Source organism: Carcharhinus amblyrhynchos, chromosome 6 (assembly GCF_965287045.1).
Source record: "Carcharhinus amblyrhynchos chromosome 6, sCarAmb.v2.hapA, whole genome shotgun sequence".
Taxonomy (NCBI): Eukaryota; Metazoa; Chordata; class Chondrichthyes; order Carcharhiniformes; family Carcharhinidae; genus Carcharhinus; species Carcharhinus amblyrhynchos.
The window spans coordinates 64,965,936-64,990,680 of NC_137329.1; the positions used below are offsets into that span (position 1 = coordinate 64,965,936).

Consider the following 24,745-nt stretch of genomic DNA (forward strand, 5'->3'; position numbering starts at 1 on the left):
CATTCAAGTGTTTTGATTCTTGAATTCCATTCACCAGCATCTATAATCTATCCAAAGTCCCTGTACATGATTACATGATGACAAGGCACACATCCTCAGACCCCCTCTTGGGTCACAACACCGAAACAGCTGCAACAGGTATTGTAAAGCCATGAGACATAGTAGCAGAAGTAGGATATTTGGCCCATCACATATGCTCTGCCTAGTGGTATTACCACTTCTCTACTTATCCAGAAACTCAACCAATGTTCTGGAGACCCAGGTCCAAATTCCACCATGGCAAATGGTATAATTTGAATTCAATTAAAATATTTGGAATTAAGAATCTACTGATGATCATGAAACCATTGTTGATTGTTGGGAAAACCCATCCGATTCACTAATGAACTTTAGGGAAGGAAATCTACTGCCCTTACCTGGTCTGGCCTACTTGTGACTCCAGAGCCACAGCAATGCAGTTGACTCAACTGCCCTTGGGCAACTAAGGATGGGCAATGAACATGTGCCAACCAGTGATGCCATGTGTCATGAATGAATAAAAAAAATTCAATGAGATCATGACTGATCTGATCTATCTCAACTACACTTTTCTGCCTTATCCCTATAACCCTTGGTTCCATTACTGATTAGAAATGTCTCTCTTATCCTTGGAAGTAATTAATGATCCAGCCTCTACAGCCCACCGTGGTAAAGAATTCCATGGAGTCACTACCCTCTGTGAGAAGAAATTTTGCCTTATCTCTGTCTTAAATGGGCGAATCCTTACTCTGAGATGATACCACAAGAGGAGCAGCCTTCTCAGCATCTATCCTGTCAAGCCCCCTGAAAATCCTATGTGTCTCAGTAAGGTTGTCTCATTCTTCTAAACTGCAATGAATACAGGGTCAACCTACGCATCCTCTCTACCATAAGAAAATCCCTTCATTCCTGGAATGAACCTAGTGAATCTTCTCTGCCTTCAATGCTGGTATATCTTTCCTTAGGTAAGAGGGCCAAAACAGTTCACAGTATTCCAGGTGTGGTCTAACTGTTAGTACCTTATATAGTTTTAGCAAGGCTTCCCTATTTTTATATTCCATTCCCTTTGAAATAAAGCCAATATTTCATTTGCCTTCCCCATTACCTTGCATGTTAGCTTTTTATGACTTATGCACAAGGATTCCTTAATCCCGTTGCTGCAGCTTTCTGCAGTCTTTATTTAAATAACATTTAGCTCCTTTATTCTTCCTACCAAAGTGAATAACTTCATGTTTTCCTATGTTATTTTCCAACTGTCCAATCCATAAGGACTTACTTTTTCTGTTGTCAGTGTCCTGTCCTTTCCAGTTGTAAAACTCAGAGTAACACATCTCTGCTCTATTCTCAGAGTCCTACTTCAACACCAGGATTTGGTTAAAGACTACCAAATAGAAAACTGTTAATATTTGGACAGAATCTTGCTTATTTTCTCTTTGCACAAATACAGTGTTGTAAACTGCCAAGCAGATCAAAACAGGCAGAAATTAAACCCCACTGCAATTGCCTATTTTACTTTTTGTTTCTTAGTTGCTCATCTCCTTGCCAACCCCAGTTTACATGTGCATTTTTTTTGGAAATGAATGATGTCATTGTCAGGAAACCAATCACCTCTCTTTCTCCCAGTCCACTTTATTCTTAAAAGGACGTCACACAAAATAAAACTAGCACAAGATATTTACAACTTCCAGTAGGCAATTCTCCCAATGAACTAAGAGGAATGATGCAAGGCTTGAGACAAGGTTCCATAGTTTGTAGCTATGTGGGAGGTACTGGATCATGACTCTCACTATTGGTTATTATGTATGGAAAGTAATCGTTTGAAATTAAATAGACAGCTGGATTGCTTGCTCGACCATAATGTCACCTGAGATTCTGCATTATTGTCATCTGAGACTCTCTGTATTATCATGTAGGTTTGCTGATATATATATATGCCAATAAGGAAAAGATTTTTCTGGTCATCAATGTAACTGTTTGGAAGCAGCAGCAGAGTGAACTGCACAATTACATCTCTCCTCTTACTAATTTGCCTTGTCTTTCAATTGATCCCAGTTGACTTCTAACCCCAATTTAATCTGAATAAGGGGGAAGGCAGAGGATGTTACATAATGTAAACTTTCAACAACCACTTCAGCACATGACATACTAGTAGTTATGTAATCCGCAGGCCACTTCAATGAGTTACGAATGGGATACATAAGCAACATGGGCACCTAATATAATGAAGGGTGCAGAAGAGCATGCCAGGAGCAGCACAGGATATTATCTAAAAATGAGCAGCCAACCTGATAAAGCTACAACTTAGGACCAAATGCAAGTTAAATAGCAGAAGCCTGCTAGGTGAATGCAAAGGAAAGGCTGAAGTATTTGCAACCATCTCCATCCAGAATTACTGAATAAAAATCTACCTCGACTCCTCCTGACGTTTCATCATAAATGCAGTCTTCAGCCAGCTCAGTTCACTCTGGGTGATTTGAAAGAAACAGCTGAAGATACTGAATGCTTGCATTGGAGGCAGGATAGTGAAGGTTCACTGGATGAGGGCATTGTGTTTTCCTATAATGAAAGATGGAATAAATTGCGTCACATGTTCTACATGTTAGGAAAATGATGGGAGATGTCATCAAAATATGTAAGATTATGAAGAGGTTTGATAGGGTGGATGCTGAGATTGTTTCCACTGATCTAAAACACTGGTGCACAGTCTCAAAATTAGAACTAAGAGCACAGACCTCCTCAAAGGGTTGTGAATCTTTGGAACTTTCTTTGGATTGTGAATGCTCCATCACTGAACATATTTAAGTCTGGGATAGATAAATTTTGGTGTTGGGGAATCAAAGCATATGGGGAGCAGCAAGAAAATAGAATTTGGGCACAAGATCAACCATGGTCATACTGAATGATGGAACAACCTCAAGGGCCATTTGGTCTACTCCTATTTCTTATGTTCTCATGTTCTGAATGGTAAACATTCTAGAAAAATCTCAGCAATATCATTGAAGACTTGTGCTCCAGAACCTGCCACACCCTGAGCCAAGCTTTCCAGTATAGCTACAATACTGGCATCTACCCAGCAATGTGGAAAACTGTCCTGGTATGACCTGCACACAAAAAACAGGGCAAATCCAATCTGGCCAATTACCATCCCATCAGCAAGGTGATGGAAGGTATTGTAAAGACAAAGTATCAAACAGCAGTTACTCACCAATGCTCAGTTTGAGTTCAGCCAGGACCATTCAGTCCTGAATTTCATTAAAGCATTGGTTAAATATGGGCAAAAGAGAAAAGCTCAAGAAGTGAAACTGCCATCAACATCAAGCCAGTATTTGACTAAGTGTGGCATCAAGGTGCTCTAGAAAAGCTGAAGTCAACAGTAGCTCTCTTGCCTCTGAATCACAAGATTGTAGGTTCAAGTTCTGATCTAAAGATCCTTGGAGCACAATAATCAGGGCTGCCAGTGCAGTGAGGAGTGCTACACTGAATGACGCATTAAACTGAGGCTCCATCTGTCCTCCTATCATGCGGAAGCAAACGATTCCATGTCACTATTTCAAAGAAACGCAGGGAGCCTATCCCTCATCAATATTTATCTCTAATCGACAGCACTGAATCATACAATGTGGAATCTTGCTGCATACAAACTACAACAGTGGCTGTCCTTAAGAACATAAGAAATGGGAGCAGGAGTAGGCCATCTAGCCCTTTGAGTCTGCCCCGCCATTCAATAAGATCATGGCTGATCTGAAGTGAATCAGTTCCACTTTCCCACTTTCTCCCCATAACCCTTAATTCCCTTGTCTATCTATCTATCTACTCGTGATTTAAATATATTCAACGAGGTAGCCTCCACCACTTCAATGGGCAGAGAATTCCAGAGATTCACCACCCTTTGACTGAAGAAGTTCTTCCTCAACTCCGTTCTAAGCTGCACCCCCCCACTCCACTTATTTTGAGGCTGTGCCCTCTAGTTCTGCTATCCTTACAAAGTGGGAAAAATCTCTCTACCTCTACCCTATCTAGCCCCTTCATTTTCTTGTAAGTCTCTATAAGATCCCTCCTCAGCCTTCTAAACTCTAACGAGTACAGACCCAGTCTATTCAATCTCTCTTCATAAGCTAACCCCCTCATCTCTGGTATAAGCCGGGTGAACCTTCTCTGTACTCCCTCCAAGGCCAGTATATCCTTTCGCAAATACGGCGACCAAAACTGCACACAGTACTCCAGTTGCAGCCTCACCAGTACCCTGTACAGTTGTAGCAAGACCACCCCGCTTTTATATTCTATCCCCCTCACTATAAAGGCCAACATTCCATTCACCTTCTTGATCACCTGCTGCACCTGCAGACTGGGTTTTTGCAATTCGTGCACAAGGGCCCCCAGGTCCCTCTGCACTGTAGCATGCTGCAGCTTTTCACCCTTTAAATAATAATCCCTCCTACTATTATTTCTACCAAAGTGGATAACCTCACATTTGCTAACGTTATAATCCATCTGCCAGGTCCTCGCCCACTCGCTCAGTCCTTCAGAAATACTTCATTGCCAGCAAAGTGCTTTTGAGATAGCCTGAGGTTATGAAATGTAAATCTTTTTTACTGTCAATTACTGCCTCAAATTTGATGGATTCCTGGTCTGTGAATTAGCCAGGTTAGAAAACATTCCAACACTCAACTTCCCTGACTTTCCTATAATAACATAGCTTCACACAATCACAATTGTCTAATGGCTGGCAAAGGAAGTCCAAATACCCAAGTGCCAAAGACTGACTCAGTCATAACTCATTTGGGTTTTCTGTTATGCCTATTAGAAAAAGGGATTAATTACTAGGGAGATGACCCTTGCTCCCATACTCAAATCTCAGAGTGGGTGACAGTACAGCACCTCTAATTTGCAATGCCTCTGTAGTTGTAGTGAGATGCTGATGAATTACAGGGTACTGTGAAGCTCAATGAGCTGATCCTTTCTGTCTGAGCCCCACATCAATGTTCTCTCTGTTTGCTGCAAGCCTCAGAACCAGTTACAATCTGCTAAGCTCTTGTAGGAATTAAATTCTGTCTTTGAATGGCCCACTAATCCAATTTTACTGCTGGTTTACTCTCACTAAATGCCAACTCTGATGTACGAATATTTACAGCTAGAAACAGGGCATTTCAGATTTAACAGGAGAATAAGCAAATACATAAAAAGAGACTTAAATAGTCAAAAGGTAGACGATATGTAATAAAACTTGTAGTTATATAATACCTTTTCACATCTCCAAAACAGCCCAAAGCATATCACCGACAATGCAGTCACTAATGTTATTTGAAGAATAAGGCCGCTGATTTTCACAGTGCAAGATCTTACATACAGCAATGATACAAATGACCAAGTGATAAGAGCTGGTGGTTAGATGAAGGTTGGTCAATTACCTCAACTACATACTGCAATTGATTGATTCTCACAAAGTACCTTTAAAAATCATGAACACAAAATCTGGAGCCAAAAAACGAGGTTGGGAGACGTTAGAAAAAGTTCAAATGGTTGCACTTGTATCTTAACATTGATTTCAATCAGGCACGTTGTACCTTAGATTTCTGTGGAGACTGCAAGACTTATTTAAGATATGCTAGGAACACAGATCTGGAAGTCCCGTCCCCATTTCTGATAGATCCCATTTTCTCCAGTAGGGGAATGGTGATGGGACATGACTCGCACATGGGGGAAGCTCGAACACAGCAAGGTCATTTGAGTTCAGTGCTAGGTTGAAACAGACCCTATTTTTGCTGCAGTGTAGGTATTACTGTCAAAGATTTGCTTATCAGCAACAATAACAAGAATTTAAAATGCCTGAAAGTTAGAAATTTGCCTAGCAAAAGTAATAAGAATTTAAGAAAGCCTGAAAAGTAGAAATCTGCCTAGTGACAGTAACAGCCAACATTTTATAGAATCCCTACAGTGCAGGAGGTCATTTGGCCCATCGAACATACGCAAATCCCACCCAGGCCCAATCCCCATAATCCCTTGACACTAAGGGCAATATACCGTGGCCAATCAAGCTAAGATGTGGAGATGCTGGCATTGGACTGGGATAAACACAGTAAGAAGTCTCACAACACTAAGTTAAAGTCCACTTACCTGATGAAGGAGCAGCGCTCCAAAAGCTAGTGGCTTGTGCTACCAAATAAACCTGTTGGACTTTAACCTGGTGTTGTGAGACTTCTTACAATCAAGCTAATCCATACATTTTTGGACTATGGGAGGAAATCAGAGAAAACCCACACAGGCACAGGGAGAATGTGCAAACTCTACACAGACTGTCACCAAAGGCCAGAATTGAACAGGCTCTGGGGACTTATTTAATGCTTTTTAAGACAACCAACACCACCTCTTTTTTGATATCAATATGAGCAAAAATATCTACACATCCTACCCTAGGCTCTTTATCCAACAAGTCCCTCTCTTTGGTGAATACAGAAGCAAAACATTCATTTTGTATCTCACCCATTTCCTCTGGTTCCATGCACAGATTCCCTCTACTATCCTTGAGAGGACCAACCCTTTCCCTAGCTACTCTCTTACTCTTTAGATATGTATAAAATGTCTTAGGATTTTCCTTAATCCTGTTTGCCAAACACTTTTCATGACTCCCTTTAGCTCTCCTAACTCCTTCCTCAAGTTCCTTCCTATGTTCTTTACACTTTTTAATGGCTGCATCTGTCCTAAGCCTTTTAGACCTTACAAATACTTCCTTCTTCTTTTTGACAAAGCACATAATATCCTTTGTTATCCAGGGTTCCTGATACTTGCCACACTTATCCTTCATCCACACAGCTACACGCTGGTCCTGAATTCCAATTAACTGACATTTGAAAGACTCCCAATTGTTGGATGTTCATTTACCCTCAAAACAGCCTCCCCCGGACTAGACTCTCCAGATCCTGCCTAATGTTGGTGTAGTTAGTCTTCCCCCAATTTAACACCTTCATCCAAGGACCACTTTTATCCTTATCCACAATCACCTTAAAACTTAGGGAATTATGATCACTGTTCCTGAAGTGCTCTCCTAATGAAATTTAGATCACCTGGCCGGGTTCATTCCCCAACACCAGGTCTAAAATGGCTCCTTTGAGTTTGCCTATTTAGCCCAGAAGGATATGGGCCAAATGCGGGCAATTGGGATTAGCTCAGGAATTTTAAAAAAAGGACAATACGGACAAGTTGGGCCAAAGGGCCTGTTTCCATGCTGTAAACCTCTGTGACTCTGTAACCTCTGTACATATTTTTTCAAGAAATCCTCCTGAACGATCCTTACAAATTCTGTCCCATCCAAGCTGGTGGCAGTAAGTGATTCCCAGTCAATATAGGGAAAGTTAATACCAACCATCACAACAACCCTGTTGTTTTTGCATCTTTCCAAAATCTGAGTGCATATCTGCTCCTCTATCTCCCACTGACTGTTGGGAGGCCTATAATAAACTCCCAACATTGTGACTGCACCCTTCCTATTCCTGAGCTCGACCCATATCACCTCACTGCCTTAACACTCCAAGGTGTCCTCTCTCAGTACAGCTGTGACATTCTCCTTAGTAAAAAGTCTGACAACACCAGGTTTAAGTCCAACCGATTTATTTGATAGTACACTCACTAGCTTTCGGGTTAGTCCCTTCGTCAGGTGACTGTCCTGACGAAGGGACTAACCCAAAAGCTAGTGAGTGTACTATCAAATAAATCGGTTGGACTTAAACCTGGTGTTGTCAGACTTTTTACTGTGTTTACCCCAGTCCAACGCCGGCATATCCACATCATATTCTCCTTAACCAGTAATGCAACTCCTCCACCCTTTTACATCCCCCTCTATTTTGCCTGAAGCATCTAATCCTGGAAATGTTTAGCTGCCAATCCTTCCCTCTTTCAACCAAGCAACAACAGCATAGTTCCAAGTACTGATCCAAATTCTAAGTTCATCTGCCATACCTGTTATACTCTTCGCATTGAAACAGATACACTTCAGGCCACCAGTCCTGCTGTGTTCAACAACTACTCCCTGCCTGCTCTTCCTCTGAACCTTACTGGCATTAGTCTGTAGCTCTCGCTCAGTTATTTCTCCTGCCGACCTACTGCTCTGATTCCTACCCCCGTGCCATTATTTTAAACCCTCCTGAGTGACTCTAGAAAATTTACCTGCCAGGATATTGATGCCCCTCCAATTTAGATGTAACCCGTTCTTCTTGTACAGGCCCCACCTGTCCCGGAAGAGATCCCAAAGATCAAGATATCTGAACCACTCCCTCCTACACCAGCTCTTTAGCCATGTGTTTAGTTGCACTATCTTCCTTTCCTCACCACACTGGCACTTAGCACAGGAAGTAATCCTGAGATTACACCCTGAAGGGTCCTCTTTTTTAAACTTACTACCTAACTTCCTGAATTCCCTTGCAGGACCTTATCACTCTTCCTGCCTATGTTGCTATTCACCCACCCTTTCAGAATGTCCCACGCCTGTTCAGAGACATCCTTGGCCCTGGCACCAGGAAGACAACATACCATCCTGGAGCCTCTTCCCCGGCCGCAGAAATACCTGTCTGCACCTTGGCTGTAGAGTTCCTGATAACTACAGGCCCTTCTGCGCCTTGACCCTCTCTGTTGAACAGAGCCAGTCATGGTGCCATTGCCATGGCTGCTGCTGTTTTCCCCTGACAGGCCACTGCCCCCAACAATATCTAAAATGGTATACCTGTTAGAGAGAGGGACGGTCAAAGGGAATTCCTGCATTGATTGCCTGCTCCTTCTAGCGGTCACCCAGCTATCCACCTGCATCTTGGGTGTGACCACATCTCTAAAGCTCCTGTCTATGACACTTTCTGCTACCTGCATGCTCCTAAGTGCATCCAACTGCTGCTCCAACCTATCCTGTGAGGAGCTGCAATTGGGTGCACTTCCTGCAGATGTAGTTGAATGCTTGAAGCCTCATGGGTTTCCCTCATCTCACAGATGAAGCACTTCACCCTGTTGACTGACATTTATACCATTAATGAATTTATTTACAAATAAAACACTTAAATTTTAGGCTCTAATTAGCTATACAGTCCCTGGTGCTAGATTTCCACTATAAATAATAATACCTAAATACACAAGACTACGTAATTAATTTTATTTTTTTAAAAACTCATTATTTATCCCTCTTGATCGGAGATCAAATTAAAATCAGTAACTCAGATTTTCAAATTTAGCCCAGACTCCCTGAGAACTAATCAGGTCACAGTCTTTGACATCACATTACCATTTTTTTAATGAAACAAAGTCTTACCTTTACCCAACTGTCTCTGTCTGTTCCTGCTTGGCTCCGCTCCTGGAATGAAGGCCATGAATCCCAATGTAAAGTACTTATACTTTCACCTTTACTGTCCCTCTAATAATCAGCTCCTTCCCTTGTGTCCTCTAATACTGCAGCAGGGCAAGACAACACTTTGCTTTTAATCCTCACAGTGCCTTTTTTAAAATTTCAAAATATGTATTTTATTCATAGATACTCTGAAATAAACCATCACAAAACAACATTTCTGATAACCACAAACAGTGCAAAAAAAAAGACCAATCATATTTACAATACTTTATGGTGCTCAGTTAGAAGACATTGCATTCATTATAGCTCAGTTCTTCAAACTATATACATTCATCACATTTCACTGTGTGCTGTCATTTTTACAGATTAGCACACAGTTACGCAGTCCAAGGGTTTTCTACAGTTACTGACCCTTTGGTCTGCCTTGGTTGAAAGGCTTTAAACAGTGGCCTTTCCCCATTGTGCCTTTGGAGTAGCTGCCCCAAGCTTGAGAGCATCCCTCAGCACATAGTCCTGGACCTTGGACTCTGCCACTCTGCAACACTCAGTCGAGGACAAATCTTTGCACTGGAAGATCAGCAGGTTTCGGGCAGACCAAAGTGCATCCTTCACCAATTTGGTGATCCTCCAGCAGCAGTTGATATCTGTCTTGGTGTGTGTCCCTGGAAACAGCCTATAGAGCACAGAGTCCTACATCACAGAAGTGCTCGGGATGAATCTCAACAAATTCCACTGCATCTCACTCCAAATGTTCGAAGGGCTAGATGGCCTACTCCTGCTCCTATTTCTTATATTTCTTATGTTCTTAAATGTTCTTTGCAAAAGCACATTCCACAAGGAGGTGTGCAACCATCTCATCACCCCTGCAGCCGTTTCGAAGGCAGCGTGTGGTGGTGCTGAGACCCTGAGCATACATAAAGGATCTGAGAGGGAGTGCCCTTCTCACCACCAGCCAAACCACGTCTTGTACTTGTTTGTAAATTCTGCTGATGAGGCACTCTGCCAGAAGACACTGACAGTCTGCTCAGGGAACTATCCGACAGGATCCTTTTCTCTCAGGGTCTCAAGGACATTATACACTGACCACTGCTTGATTGCTATGTGGTCCAAGATGTGTTTCTGGAAAAATTTCTCCATGAAGGACAGATGCTGCAGTATGGTCCAACAACTTGGAGCGTTTTGCGGCAGTATGGCCAGACCCATCCTCCGCAACTCACAGTGCCTTTTTTTGGGTTAGAGGGAGGGAAACAGTAATGGATAACCACTCCTTGACATCAGATCTTCCACTTCCCACTTTTTGATGATGTTGTTGGGCCAACTTCTCCCAGAATGCTCCAGTGAAGTCCCTCTGCCATCTCTACCAGGGGAAGGTAGAGAGAAAAGGTCATTGCTGATGCTTTATCCAGGGTTAGGGTGCAAATTATCTGGGGATCTTCTGTGTTAATCACAGAATCCCTTCAGTGAAGGAGGCCAGTCAGCCCATTGAGGCTATACTGACTCTCTTTCAAAGAGTACCACATCTGGCCCTCCACCCCCCCCACCCTATTCATAACCCCATACAATGACACATTTGGGTCAGTAAGGAGCAATTTATCCTAACCAATTCATCTAAGCTGCACTTCTTTGGAATGCACGCTCTTGAATTTTTGTGATGTTTAATGAGATAGAACTAGTAAGAAAAGAGTTGTGAAATGAAATGAAACAGGTTGGGTGGAGGGTGCTGCAAGCTTGATCAACAAATCAAAGAGGTAAGTAAGGGATTCCAGGACCCCCTTGAGATGTCATAACTGCAGAACTTGTGGAAAAAAAAAACCTTTTCTCTCTCCCAAAACCTGATTTACCTACTGGCAAACACAGACTAATCAACCACAGAAGCCACCACAACTGCTGAACAGAACTGTTCATTTCAACCCTTCATTCCAAACAACCAACGCTTCAACAGCAAGCTATGGGCCTGCAACCCTATCTTAAAAGACTGAACTGAATTTCATAAGTATATTTTCTCTTTATCTGCATTTCATCTATGTATTTGGTATGTAACTTTATTACTTTTACTTAAATAATCTACAGCAGTCGTTTTGTAATAAGTAAAGAACTTAGTATATTGCTTAAACCGATAGCTTTGCTGATGATTGTTTTAAATTAAATGATTTGCAAATTAAAAGGAGGGCTACACGTGCACAAATTCTTAGTTCACAGACCAGTTTGAGCAAATTGAGATTTCATGTCAGAGACTGCACCCATTGCAAAACAAATTGTGATAGCACCCACGCAATCCATGGGGAATCACTGATCTCCTTGTTGGCCTTTTTGAATACAAGTTTCTCTGGTAACAGACAGTGGCCTGTACTATAGTCCCAGGCCGGGACTAGTGGATCAAGGTGACTCTGCCTCTGTGGATGACTGTCACCAATTTGCTACTGCTGCTGAGATTGCTGCTGCCTCTTCTTTGCCTGACCATTGATACCCGCAACACCTTGATAGCCCACCCCTGGTCTTCCCTCCTGTACCTTCTGCTATTCCCTCTCTCTCCCTGTTTTTGAGCTCTATTGTGTTTAACATCTGGGGAAAGATGTGCTGTAGCCCACCTAGCACAGGCAGGGACGATTGGGCTTCTGTGGATGACTGTCACTAATTTGCTACTGCTGTCTGGACTAGCTTATTGTCTGCTGCTAAGAGCTGCTGAGCGGAGAGAGAGGGGCTAAGAAAAGCCTGGAGCCTGAGGCCTAGGAGCTCGTAGACCTCTTCAACCTTCCAGAGTGAAGGACTGCATCGGGCTCATTGCCCAAGTTTCATCAGGGGTCAGCATGTACTGTTGGAAGGGAAATGTATTTATATGGCTAGGAGGTGAAGACAGTTTTCTGGACTCTTAGCCAGAACCCTGAAGATTGAAACCCTACCACCATCCTCACTATTTTCGGGATTTATAACCAGGCCTTTCCTGGGCTGAAGAAAACTCCCCACAATGTCCAGCAGTGGAGGACCCTCTATGGAGGGATCCCTCCTCACCATATCAGGAACCTGGGGAGGAGAGTAGTGCACACAGCAGTAGATACAAGCGAAAATTGCATCGGTTCACAGACTCCCAAGAAATGTGTCCTTTTTTCAGTCTTGTGGGGTACGTGGACCAAGTCTGTATTAATTGTCTTAGGCTGAACTCCCCTTCATCATTTGAAAAACCTTTTATTAATGTTTTGTTTGCACTTCAGTTCCACTTCCCTGATCTACAGGCACCCAGTACAGAAGGGGACCAGGGAAAAATAGAGGACCTCATGAACCTGCTCCAGGGCTTGGCCAAGCTTGCCATAAACAGGTCCAGGCAGTGGATGACCTAAGGGGCTGTCCAACCTGACTGTCTGCCCCTTTACCGCAGCTAAATTTGAGGTCAAGTGTCCATAAAAGAAAGCATGCAGTGTCCGTTGAGGCCTTCTGTGGCCGTTGGGCAATGCAGGGTACTAGGGTGTATTATTGACCTCTTTAATCACATTTTGGTTTGATGTTTTAAGCTTCTTTTACACTTTGGTTTTGTTCTGATGGTTCTCCCCCTCCCCCATTCACCCTTTTACTTTGTCCCTCAATTGTTTGATTTCGTTTTTGATTTGCCAAGATTGGCCTGAACCTCGAACTCCGTTTCTCAGGCCTAACAGCATTGTGGATATACCTACACCACATGGACTTCAGGGGTTTAGGAAGGCAACTCATCACTATCACTCTCAAGGGCAATAAATGCTGGCCTATCTAGTGATGTGCACATCCTGTGATTGCTTTTTAAAAAATGCCCCTTGTGAATTAAGTTTATTTATTAGTATCACAAGAAGTTACATTAACACTAACGCATTGAAACGTATATTTAAGTATAAGTACATTAGAGTCAATCATCCAAGTATGTTAACTCATGAATTCGTGCCCTTCTCCCTTGTACATTAACTCTATTAAGATTACAAAGATATTTTAACTCCCAATTGTATTCAAATTCCTATCATAAATTCTTATATTAAAGCCCATCAGGTACCTCAACTCTCCCACTGAAATCTACACTCTGCAGGATAAACATGAGTATATATATGTATGCAGGTAGGGTCAGGACTTAGTTTAATTTCAGATGATACTCTTAACATAATAAACTTGTTCACAACCATGGTATTTCAGGCTTTAATGTGCTTATGATAAATTTTCACTGAAATGACAGAAAATCTCTTGAATTGTTATTAGGGCCACATTGGGGAAATAGCTGTGTGGAAGAAAAAAAATAATTGAACAAAAGAGTTGGCAATTGTTGTCTTCAGGAGAATTGTCCTACTTCAGGGTCTTGTTCATAACGGTACTTATGTCATCATTAATTATCCCAAATCAAATCTTCCCACCCAAAAACTCTGCTTTTTTAAAATTTATCATATATATTGATACATAGTGAAAAATATTGTTCCTTGTGCACTATACAGACAAAGCATACTGCTCATTGAGTACATAGGGAAGAAGCAAAGGAGGGTGCAGAATGTAGTGATACAGTCACAGCTAGGCTGTAGAGAAAGATCAACTTAATATAAAGGTAGGCCCATTCAGAAGTCTGATGGCAGCAGGGAAGAAGCTGTTCTTGAGTCGGATGGCATGTGATCTCAGACTTTTATACATTTTCCCAGATGGAAGGTGGAAGAGAGAATGCCCAGGTTACATGGGGTCCTTTATTATGCTGGCTACTTTTGCAAGGCAGCGGAAAGTGTAGACAGTGTCAATGGGTGGGACTGATGGACCGAGTTCCATTCAGAACCCTTTGTAGTTTTTTGCGGTTTTGGTCAGAGCAGGAGCCATTCCAAGTCGAGATACATCCTAAAAGATGCTTTCTATGGTATATCTAAAAGTTTGAGGGAGTCATAAGGGACATGTCGAATTTCCTCAGCCTCCTGAAAAAACAAACGCGTTGGTGGGCTTTCTTAAGTATAGTGTTGGCATAGAGGGAACCAGGAGGTTGTTGGTGATCGGGACACCCAAAAACCTGCAGCTCTCGACCATTGATGTTCATCCCCATTGACGTAAGCAGGATCATGTCCTCCACTATGCTTCCTGAACTCGATGACTAGCTCCTTCATTTCTGCTCTACCCACTCTCCAAACCACACCTTCATTACTACTTTGAATCTGAATTCTCCAATTGCCATTTCTGCTGTTACACAACCTTTTTCATTCTAGGATACGTTAAATTTTCCTCACCATTGACTACATTTACACGGAATGGAGATTGACCCCAACAATTGATATAAATGAGAGGGCTAGACGGTAACATTGTGGGCAAACCCTTCAGAGTCACTGTACAGTTACCTTGAGAGCCACTTGGCAGTGTCTGGGTGTCCATTCCACTCTGTAACATTCTGCCATACTCTGGTTCACTGGTTCCAGTAAGACTTGCAGTTCAGTCATTCCGTCCCAACTGGCGCAGAACTGGCTTTGGTTAAACCAGCAGTGGTTTTTCAGTAGAGTTACTCCGGTGTGGGGCAGGTGCCGGTGCTCGATCTGTGTAAAGATCTTGTCTTGGTTTAGGGATCTGACTGAGAGGGACATGGTCTTCCTGTCCCAAACCAGCCCGCTGAACTGTCCCTTTAGGATCCAGTCAGTGTCCGCTTTCTCCGCAACCTGCCAGTAAAGGACTCCGATAGTCATCAGCGACAGCAAAGCAACCCCAAGGCAGCCGATCGCCCCTTTCCACGTCTCGTTCATCTCCTTGACGCCAGGCTCCAGGCTGGCATCGCCCCCGGGGCTGGGTAGATCTCTGCCCCGTCTGACCATGTCCAGGGTCCGGCCCTAATGCCCCCTGAGCCCTCCCCGGGAAGGGAAAAAAGCAGAGCAATCCCTGCAGCAAGTCTGCTACTGAACACTCACTCACTCAGTGAACTCGCTCAGTCTACACACTACAAACAAGGCAGACACATGACCCGGGCTGGAACCGGACCAAAATCACACAGCTACCCGAGTTAGACCCGAAACACAATCAGATAGACCTGAGTTAAAACTGGAGCAAAATAAGAGATGGATCAAGTTTAAACCAGAGCAAAATTACAGTTAGTAAAATTAAGTGTACCTGATTAACTAAGACCTTATAAAGTTCAAGCCCCCGAAATTTTAGAATAGTGGGAAGATTAGAGAACCAGGGTAAAAAATATTCAGTTTTTTTTGTTCATAGTGGGATACTGTGCTTAATTAATTAAAACGAATAAAATAAGGCGGGGGGTTAGCACGTTTACTTTTATTAATTAAATATTAACTAGAAGATGAAAATGGCAGTTCGGAGCATCAGGTGCTCGACCTGTGACATGTGGCAACTCAAAAGAGTTCAACTATCCGGATGGCTTCGTTTGCAGCAAACGTGTACAGCTACAGCTCTTAACTGGTCGCTTAGATCAACCAGAGCAGCAGGAAGCCGAAAAGATTAGTGACAAGAGTTTCGGGGAGGTGGTCACACCCAAGGTTGAGATAGTTAAATGGTTGATGGTCACAAGAGGCAGGTACTTAGTGCAGGAGCCCCTGTAACATAGATTGGCATTTCTGTGGCCATAAACAAGACTCCAGGACTGTGTGTTGCCTTTCTGTCGCCAGGATTAAGGATGTCTCCAAGTGTGCTCAGAACATCCTGAAGAGGGAGCAAGAATAACCAAAGGCTGTGGTACAGATTGGTACCAATGACATTGGCAGTAGAAGTGACCAGTCTTGTAAGGAGAGTTCAGAGCTAAGCAGTAAGTTGAAAAACAGAACCTCCAGGGTTGTAGTTTCAGTATTACTCCCTGTTCCATGTGGTAGAGTGCCAAGGAATAGGAAGATAGTACAGCTTAACGTGTGGCTAAAGAGCTGATGCAAGGGAGTTTCAGGTTTTTGGATCATTGGGATCACTTCCAAGGCAGGTGAGATGAGTCCAAGAAGCTGGAGGGGCACCAAAATCCTGATGGGGAGGTTTGACAGTGTAATTTGAGTGGATTTAAACTAATAAAGGCAGAGGGTTGGGAACCAAAGCAGCAGGTCTACTTGTGAGTAGAAGGTAGAGGTTAATAGACAAACAGGTGGGGCAGTCTAATGGCCATGGTGAGGGAAAGAAACATAAAAGATCAAAATGTGAGTTGAAAGTTGGAGTAAATCACCGAGATAAAAACTGAGTTTTATCAGGGATTAATAAATAAGAATGGAGAGTGTGGAGAGCATCTTGCACAAGAAAATATTAGAAGAGAAGGACAAATCATTAAGATTAATTTAAAAATCTTATACCTCAATGGACACAGTATTTGGAATAAAATTAATGAGCTGATGGCACAAATAGAGACAAATGGGTACGACCTGTTGGGGATTACTGATACATGGTTGCAGGAGGATCAAGACTAGAATTGAAATCCAAAGATACTCAGTATTCCAAAAGAATTTTAGTGTGATCAGAAGTAGTCAGCATGGCTTTGTCAAGGGCAGGTCGTGCCTTACGAGCCTAGTTGAGTTTTTTTGAAAATGTGACTGAACACATTGATGAAGGAAGAGCGGTGGATGTGGTTTACATGGACTTCAGCAAGGCACTTGATAAGGTCCCCCCATGCAAGACTTCTTGAGAAGGTGAGAGGGCATGGGATCTAAGGGGCTTTGGCCTTGTGGATCCAGAACTGGCTTGCCTGCAGAAGGCAGAGAGTGGTTGTGGATGGGTCGTTTTCTGCATGGAGGTCGGTCACCAGTGGAGTGCCCCAGGGATCTGTTCTAGGACCCTTGCTGTTTGTCATTTTCATAAATGACCTGGATGAGGAAGTGGAGGGATGGGTTAGTAAGTTCGCCAACGACACAAAGGTTGGTGGTGTTGTGGATAGTCTGGAGGGATGTCAGAAGTTGCAGCGTGACATAGATAGGATGCAAGACTGGGCGGAGAAGTGGCAGATGGACTTCAACGTGGATAAATGTGTAGTGGTCCATTTTGGCAGGTCCAATGGGATGAAAGAGCACAATATCAAGGGTAGGAGTCTTAGCAGTGTTGAGGAGCAGAAGGACCTTGGGGTCTGGGTCCATAGGACTCTTAAATCGGCCTCGCAGGTGGAGGATGTGGTCAAGAAGGCATATGGTGTACAGGCCTTCATTAATCGAGGGATTGAGTTTAGGAGTCAGGAGGTAATGCTGCAACTTTATAAGACCCTTGTCAGACCCCACTTGGAGTACTGTGTGCAGTTCTGGTCGCCTCACTGCAGGAAGGATGTGGAAGCTATTGAGAGGGTGCAGAGGAGATTTACAAGGATGCTGTCTGGATTGGGAGGCATGCCTTATGAAGATAGGTTGAGGGACGGAGGTCTCTTCTCCCTGGAGAGACGAAGGTTGAGAGGTGACCTGATAGAGGTTTATAAAATGTTGAGAGGAATAGATAAGGTGGATTCTCGGAGGCTATTTCCCAGGGCTGAAATGGTCGCTACGAGAGGACACAGATTTAAGGTGCTGGGGAGCAAGTACAGAGGAGATGTTAGGGGTAAGTTTTTCACTCAGAGGGTGGTGAGTGAGTGGAATCGGCTGCTGTCGGCGGTGGTAGAGGCGAACTGGCTGGGGTCTTTTAAAAGATTTCTGGATGAGTACATGGGATTTATTGGGATTGGGAGTTATAGATAGTTCTATGGCCTGGTAGGTACGGATATGATCGGCGCAGCTTGTGGGCCAAAGGGCCTGTTTGTGCTGTAGTGTTCTATGTTCTACATTCTATGTTCTAATAGACAGAACAAAGAACAAAAACAGCCCGGGAAACAGGCCCTTCGGCCCAACAAGCCCGTGCCGCCATTTTAACACTACCAGTCCCCCCCCTCCACCCATGACCCTTATCTATGGTTTTATGGCCATCCACATTGAGGGAAACTAATTTAGGGACAATTTATTACTGCCAATCAGCCTAATAGCACATCTTTGAGGTGTGGGAGGAAACCGGAGCACCCGGAGAAAACCCACGCAAGCACAGGGAGAATGCGCAAACCCCCACAAACACTGGCCCAAATCCACGTGTCTGCATAGCTAGCTGTGATAGTCACTGAGCTGTTGTGTTGCCCAGCATCTGGTCCAGTTTAAGCACACACTAACGATATGAAGCACTAGGCCAATCTCGAACAATCAAGAGCAGCCCAAGTACGACCCATTGCGTGTATGCCCCTCGTTGGACAACAAGTCGACTTAAAACCCGTGAATGAAAAGAGAAAAAACATTCTTATCTAACCATATCCATTTACCTTACCAGGGACGCCCCAATGCTACTGAACCTTATTTAAAACAATCTCCTATATCCACCCATCTCCAACCCACTCATGTGCCTGTCTAAGTTACTCTTAAACAACTCTAGCATGCTTGCCTCCACCACCTTACTTGGCAGAGCATTCCATACCCCCACTACCCTCTGTGTGAGAAACCTCCCTCTAATACCTGTGTTATACCAGTTCCCCCCTCACCTTAAGCCCATGGCCCCTCGTACTGTGTATCTCTAACATAGGAAATAGCTTACCTCCGTTTATCCATACCCTTCATAATCTTATATACCTCTATTAGATCCCCCCTCAGTCGCCATCTTTCAAGGGAAAACAGCCCCAATTTGTTCAATCTTTCCTCATAACCCAGTCCTTTCATACCAGGCAATATCCTGGTAAACCTCCTCTGCACTCTCTCCAGAGTCTCCACGTCCTTCCGGTAGTAAGGCGACCAGAACTGGACGCAGTACTCTAAATGCGGCCTAACCAACGTTCTATACAGCTGCAACATTAGACTCCAGCTCTTATATTCTATACCCCTTCCTATAAAGGCTAACATACCATAGGCTTTCTTAACAACCTTCTCCACTTGTACTACCACCTTCAAAGACTTGTGCACTTGCACCCCCAGGTCTCACTGCAATTCTATACTCCTTATGGGCTTACCCTTTAACATATAACTCCCCCCTACATTATTCCGGCCAAAATGCATCACCTCACATTTATCAGGATTAAACTCCATTTGCCATGTATCTGCCCAATATACCAGCCTATCTATATCCCGTTGTATTGCCAGACACTGCTCCTCACTGCCCGCCAAACCAGCCATCTTGGTGTCATCAGCAGATTTGCTGATCACACCACTTACTCCCTCTTCCAAGTCATTTATATACACTACAAAGAGAAGAGGTCCCAGTACTGAGCCCTGCGGCACACCATTAGTGATAGACCTCCAGCTAAGAAAACAGGATGGAGTAGGAGGTGGAGTTGCTTTATTGGATAAGGATGACATCAGGGATGCATTAAAAAATGATATTGGCACTAAGAGCCAAAGGTCATGATTCTCCCATAAAAGTTCAAGTGCTGAATTTGTGGGAAAACTAGTGTAAATCACTGCAATGCAGAGGTCACAATCATGAATATCATTGAAAGCTCAGGGGCGGGGCCTATTCCCACTGAAGAGGCCGAATTCGACACGATGAGCAGGAACCCTCCAACCTCCACTGGCTCCTGTCCCCTTGCTTCCACTTCTTCTTCCCCTCCACCCCCCAGAAAACACTTCCCTGGCCCCTGTCCACATGCTCCCATTGAGCCAGATATCACGCCTGCTTCCTCCCTCCCTGCCCATGAGATCTTAATGATCCAAAAATCTGAAACCCTCCCCTTGCATCAGCTCTTTAGCCATGTGTTAAGCTGAACTACCTTCTTGCACAGAAATTGTGCTGTGCTGCTATGCACACCCCCTGCTTGCAAGTATTCCCTCTGCTGAATGAGAGCCTCGAGTATTGTACACCTCCTGGACACAGGAGCTTATTGAATGAGAGCCAATTAGCACCCCAAGACATGGCCGACCCTCAATTGAAACCAGGTTCCCTTCAAATTTCTCAAGGAATTTTTACCATCTGGCCCATGACTGGCCTAAACTGACCACACCTGCACTCCCCTCACAACGGTAAGAAGTGAGACTTGTTATTGTGCTTACCCCAGTCCAATGCCAGCATCTCCAATGCCAGCATTTACCCTAACAAGCCAGAGCTCTATACAAACAGCAAGAATGGGCACACTACCAGTCATGCCACAAAGATGTCTGGCAAGAACCCTGCCCTGAGGTTTCCTGAGGCTGACCAAGCTCACCTGTTTTGATATGGTGAAGGAGAGGTACCAGCTGTTGTTCCCCAATGAGAGCCATTGCCCAAGGGATATTGCTGTGAGGGCATGGGAGGAGGAGGGAGCTGCATTAAATGCCAGGGGCCTGACACTTCAGTCTGCGCAACACTAAGAAGAAATTCTTTGGGCAGTGAGGGTGAGTGTCCATCTCATTTTGAAACCTGCACACATTTGGTACAGATCTCAAACCACGTTTAGAAACCTGAAGGGCACCCAAAAATACTTCCCCCCACCTCAAGAACTGCATCTAACCCCTGACACCCCTTCAACCAGCACCTCCCCAGTGGTGACCCCTTTTCCTTGAAACTGCCAACGCAAGATCCAAAATACAGGCACACATTGCACACTATGCAGTCCAGTATATTAATGCTTGCAATCCACCTTATGTTCCCACAGGACACAAAAACTGCGTACAACCAATGAGAGAAGACACAGACTGGTGGAGGTGTGCCTGAGCTGCGACAGCAGACTTGTGTGAGTAGCTTGCCATGGAGCTGGCAAGGGGTGATTCAACAGCCTGAATGACTGACAGCCAGATCTTCCTAAGTCCTCTTTGAAGTAAGTGCAATGCTGCGCAGGATGCTTTCCCTCCCTTCCCCTAATTTGCGCTGGAGCAAACTCCCCATGACATCCTGGACAATACCTCAGAACGAGGCCCTGAAGAATCATCTGAGGACAGCACCAGTGAAACGGCACCGGCATCTATCACACAACCCACAGCATAGAGACTATCACGTGTTGTAGCGTTGAAGCTTCTGGGTCACTTACTGGTCAGCATATCATAGACAGTTATGCATGTCAGATGGAGACGGGCACATCCAATGCCTCGGGCACACAGAGGTCTGCCAAAGGCAAGGTTTCTACTATCCCCAAGCCAAATGCTGGGCCTCGGGGTTCGTTATCCCAAGGCTAATGGAGATGCATCAGCAAACCTGGGGAGTTGTGGAAGGGCTGTCAGCAATTATGCTGTGACTGCAAGGCTGTTTAGAGGAGTCAAACAGAGTGCTGTTGCAGGAGGTGGTGATGGCACAGCGTGCAAACCCCAGGCCAACACCACAAGGGTGGGTCCACAGTGGAAAGTCTGGGTCAGGGACCTGTTCTTATGGTTGACAGGGTCCAAGCCATCCTGGAGCCCTGGCCAAGGGAGTTGCTGGTGTCCAGGAGGCACATTGTTCTGTGTCAGGGGCATGTGGGAGACACTGCTGGCCACGGCTTGGACTCTCACTGGCATTCTGGAGGCACAGCAGGCCATGGCTGTGAGCTTCGACAACTTAGCCCAGGCTCAGAAGGCTACCACTGAGGAGCTCCAGAGCCGGCCTGCTCACAGAATGCTGTAGCGGAGGAGCACCAGGGTTTGGCCCAGTCTCAAAGGGCCATGGCTGAGGGATCACAGACCATGCAGAAGATGCATTTGGGCCTCCAGGACTGGGGGAGACAGGTGAGGCCAGAGCTTCTGGAGCTCAGTCCAACTACTCTAGTGTACCATGGAGTGTCCCTGGGGCCTCTAGGCACCCCAAGGGAGGAGGAAGGGCTAGAGCCCATGCCAAGGCCTTGCACCCGGGAGATTGCAGACATCCCGAAACCTTCCAATTTTCTCCCTTCCTCACACCTCAGGGCCAGCTAGATGAACAGGTTATACAGAGACAGTGTCACCCACAAGTCAGCTGGGGCCCTCCAGGTCCCAGCCACACAGGGGATATGCGCCATGGGGAACAGGACATGGATCACAGCTGGACATCTTCAGGGAGCAGCTAGAAAAGCAGTAGGCCACATAAAGTTAGAAAAGTTGTAGGTTCACTAAGCAGGCATGGGTGAAAGTCATCAGCAGTCAGGGTTTCTTTGGGCTAAATGTTAAGAGCACAATAAATGTTTATTTGCATCTGTAACTAATGTGTCTTTGATTTCCCCCTCCCCACTGAGATGAGTGTTTCTCATCCCCCTGCATCGAGGCGCTGACTGTGCTGTGTGGAACTTGGACACACATTACAGAGTACCTTTGCTACCGGGCCCTTAGTGAAACTGGACCCCTGCCCCTCCTGTGATGCCCCCTACTGATGGCCTCACACACTTGTGTCCCCAACTCTTACTGCTATATGGGCCAGGGTGGCAGCGTGCATTCAGACAACACATAGGAGTGAAGTAGGGAATGGGTTAATAAACTTTGTAATGCTTAGCAATTTACAAAAAAGTATTGTGAGACTTGTTTTCATGTATCCCAGTCCAGTAAGATAGCAGCTGTCCCTGCTGTCGGACACAAGTTTATGATTTTCCCATCTAATTGTGTTCAGGAATGTGACTTTAATATTATGGACTTCTGTCTAACATAGTGGAGCTTACATGCGTGCTTTCATATATATTTGTTATGTACTATTTATGTATTATGTATAACAATTGGTGCTGAAACCTGACACCTCTTTACTGGTCCGGTTGAATGGCCACGACCGGAGCTCTGGAATAGATCCGAATGCTGTACATATATTCCAGATGCTTCGGAGAATATAACTCTCTTGGCAGATCATATCAAACAAGTAGCAAAGACAATACAAGATGAAGAGAACCAATATCATGATTATAACCCTGTGGGCTGGCTGGGGCAATGGTTCGGGTCATACCTGATGCATGGATTGATTGTATTACTTGTAATTTTATATTGCTTGCTGTGTTTGTATGGCATTATTGACCACCTTACGTAAAACAGTAACAGCCCGAGTCATCCCGGATGCAAGTGTACAGGCAGAGGGGGCAGATCTCCTGATATAGGAGCTAATTCTATATGTCGGTAAGATTCTAAGTTGGTCATGGGGCCATGTCTGGGCCTGGTCCCTGACCGAAAGGGGGGAGTGAAGTAGGGAATGGGTTAATGAACTTTGTAATACTTAGAGGTTTGTAAAAAAGTATTGTAAGACTTGTTTTCATGTATATTTGTTATGTTTTATTTATGTATTATGTATCAATATGTTATATGCTACACAGGTACCTATGAACATAAAATTGTTATACCGGCCCCCTTATCTTGTAAGAACATAAGAAATAGGAGCAGGAGTAGGCCATCTAGCCCTTCGAGCCTGCCCCGCCATTCAATAAGATCATGGCTGATCTGAAGTGGATCAGTTCCACTTTCTTGCTTTCTCCCCATAACCCTAATTCCCCTGTCTATCAAAAACCTATCCACCAGTGACTTAAATATATTTAGCGAGGTAGACTCCACCACTTCAATGGGCAGAGAATTCCAGAGATTCACCACCCTTTGAGTGAAGAAGTTCCTCCTCAACTCCATTCTAAACTGCACCCCCCCTTATCTTGAGGCTGTGTCCTCTAGTCCTGCTATCCTTGCTAAGCGGGAAGAATCTCTCTCCCTATCCATCCCCTTCATTATCTTATATATCTCTATAAGATCCCCCCTCATCCTTCTAAACCCCAACGAGTACAGACCCAGTCTATTTAGTCTGTATGCCAGTTATCTTGTTTGTGCCAGCCTGAATGTTAGCTAATAGCTAATCACACCACAGATGTTGAGATGTGGGACAATTGCGGCCTTGAGATAAGCATGAAGAAACTACCGAGGCAGCCATGATCACACGATGGATGACAAGCCACAGCCTGGGAATCTGCCGAGTATGGGAAAATACGTACGTGCTTTGGGGGGACATAAATATGTGCTCTTAATTTGTTTTCAGAGAGAAGCCTAGGGAACCACTGTTAGGTGCTCAGTGTGTCTCCCAAAAGCTTTTGAATAAACCTGCTATACTTTAACTCACAACTGGTCTCAGAGGTAGCATTTTACCTACAACAGGGAATCAGACTTGAGTGGCACCAGGGGCAGGATCCCAGTGTGCACCACAGCAAGTTGTCATCATCCTCCAGCCTTCAACCAAGACTCGCTACCGTTGCCAGCCCAGTCCTAGTAACAGGTTTTGGTGTTTCTGGGGGGCAGGGTGGTGGGATGAGAGGGGCTGGGGAAGTGTATAAAGGTGTTGGGATGAGAGAAGCTGGGAAAGGGTCAGGTGGTTTGAGAGGCCATTTCAGGATTGAGAGGGAATGGCAGCTGCATTTGCTCCTGGGGTGTGGTGGAAGTGCCACCCCCAGACTGAAAGCAGCTGCTCTCAAGGTATCCCTTGCTGCCCTACCCTGCCAGACACCTGCCATCACTGCCTGCCCTCCATCCTCTGGCTCCTCATATGGCAGGCCATCCACCTTGCCCCCTCAATGCTCCTCCTCCTGCTCCAGTCGGTCTCCCCACTGCTGCACAATGTTATGCAGGATTATGATGCATGAGACATACTGCAGGGCACCCC

The 24,745-nt window shown here is 44.6% G+C and overlaps 1 protein-coding gene across 2 annotated transcripts in view; it reads right to left on the reverse strand.

The window, feature by feature from the left end:
• Positions 1-15,217, reverse strand: part of LOC145343966 (SITS-binding protein) — a 108,104-nt gene extending 92,887 nt beyond the window's left edge. The window contains exons 1-2 of one of the 2 annotated variants that reach the window (XM_080190548.1): positions 14,656-15,217; positions 9,305-9,346 (exon numbers count right to left, since the gene is read on the reverse strand). In XM_080190548.1, the coding sequence (XP_080046674.1) occupies positions 9,305-9,346; positions 14,656-15,120 (507 nt within the window). In that variant the 5' untranslated portion in view covers positions 15,121-15,217. The remainder of the gene's footprint in view (positions 1-9,304; positions 9,347-14,655) is intronic. The other variant, XM_080190549.1, reaches the window with a different exon arrangement.
• Between the last annotated feature and the right edge of the window lie 9,528 nt (positions 15,218-24,745).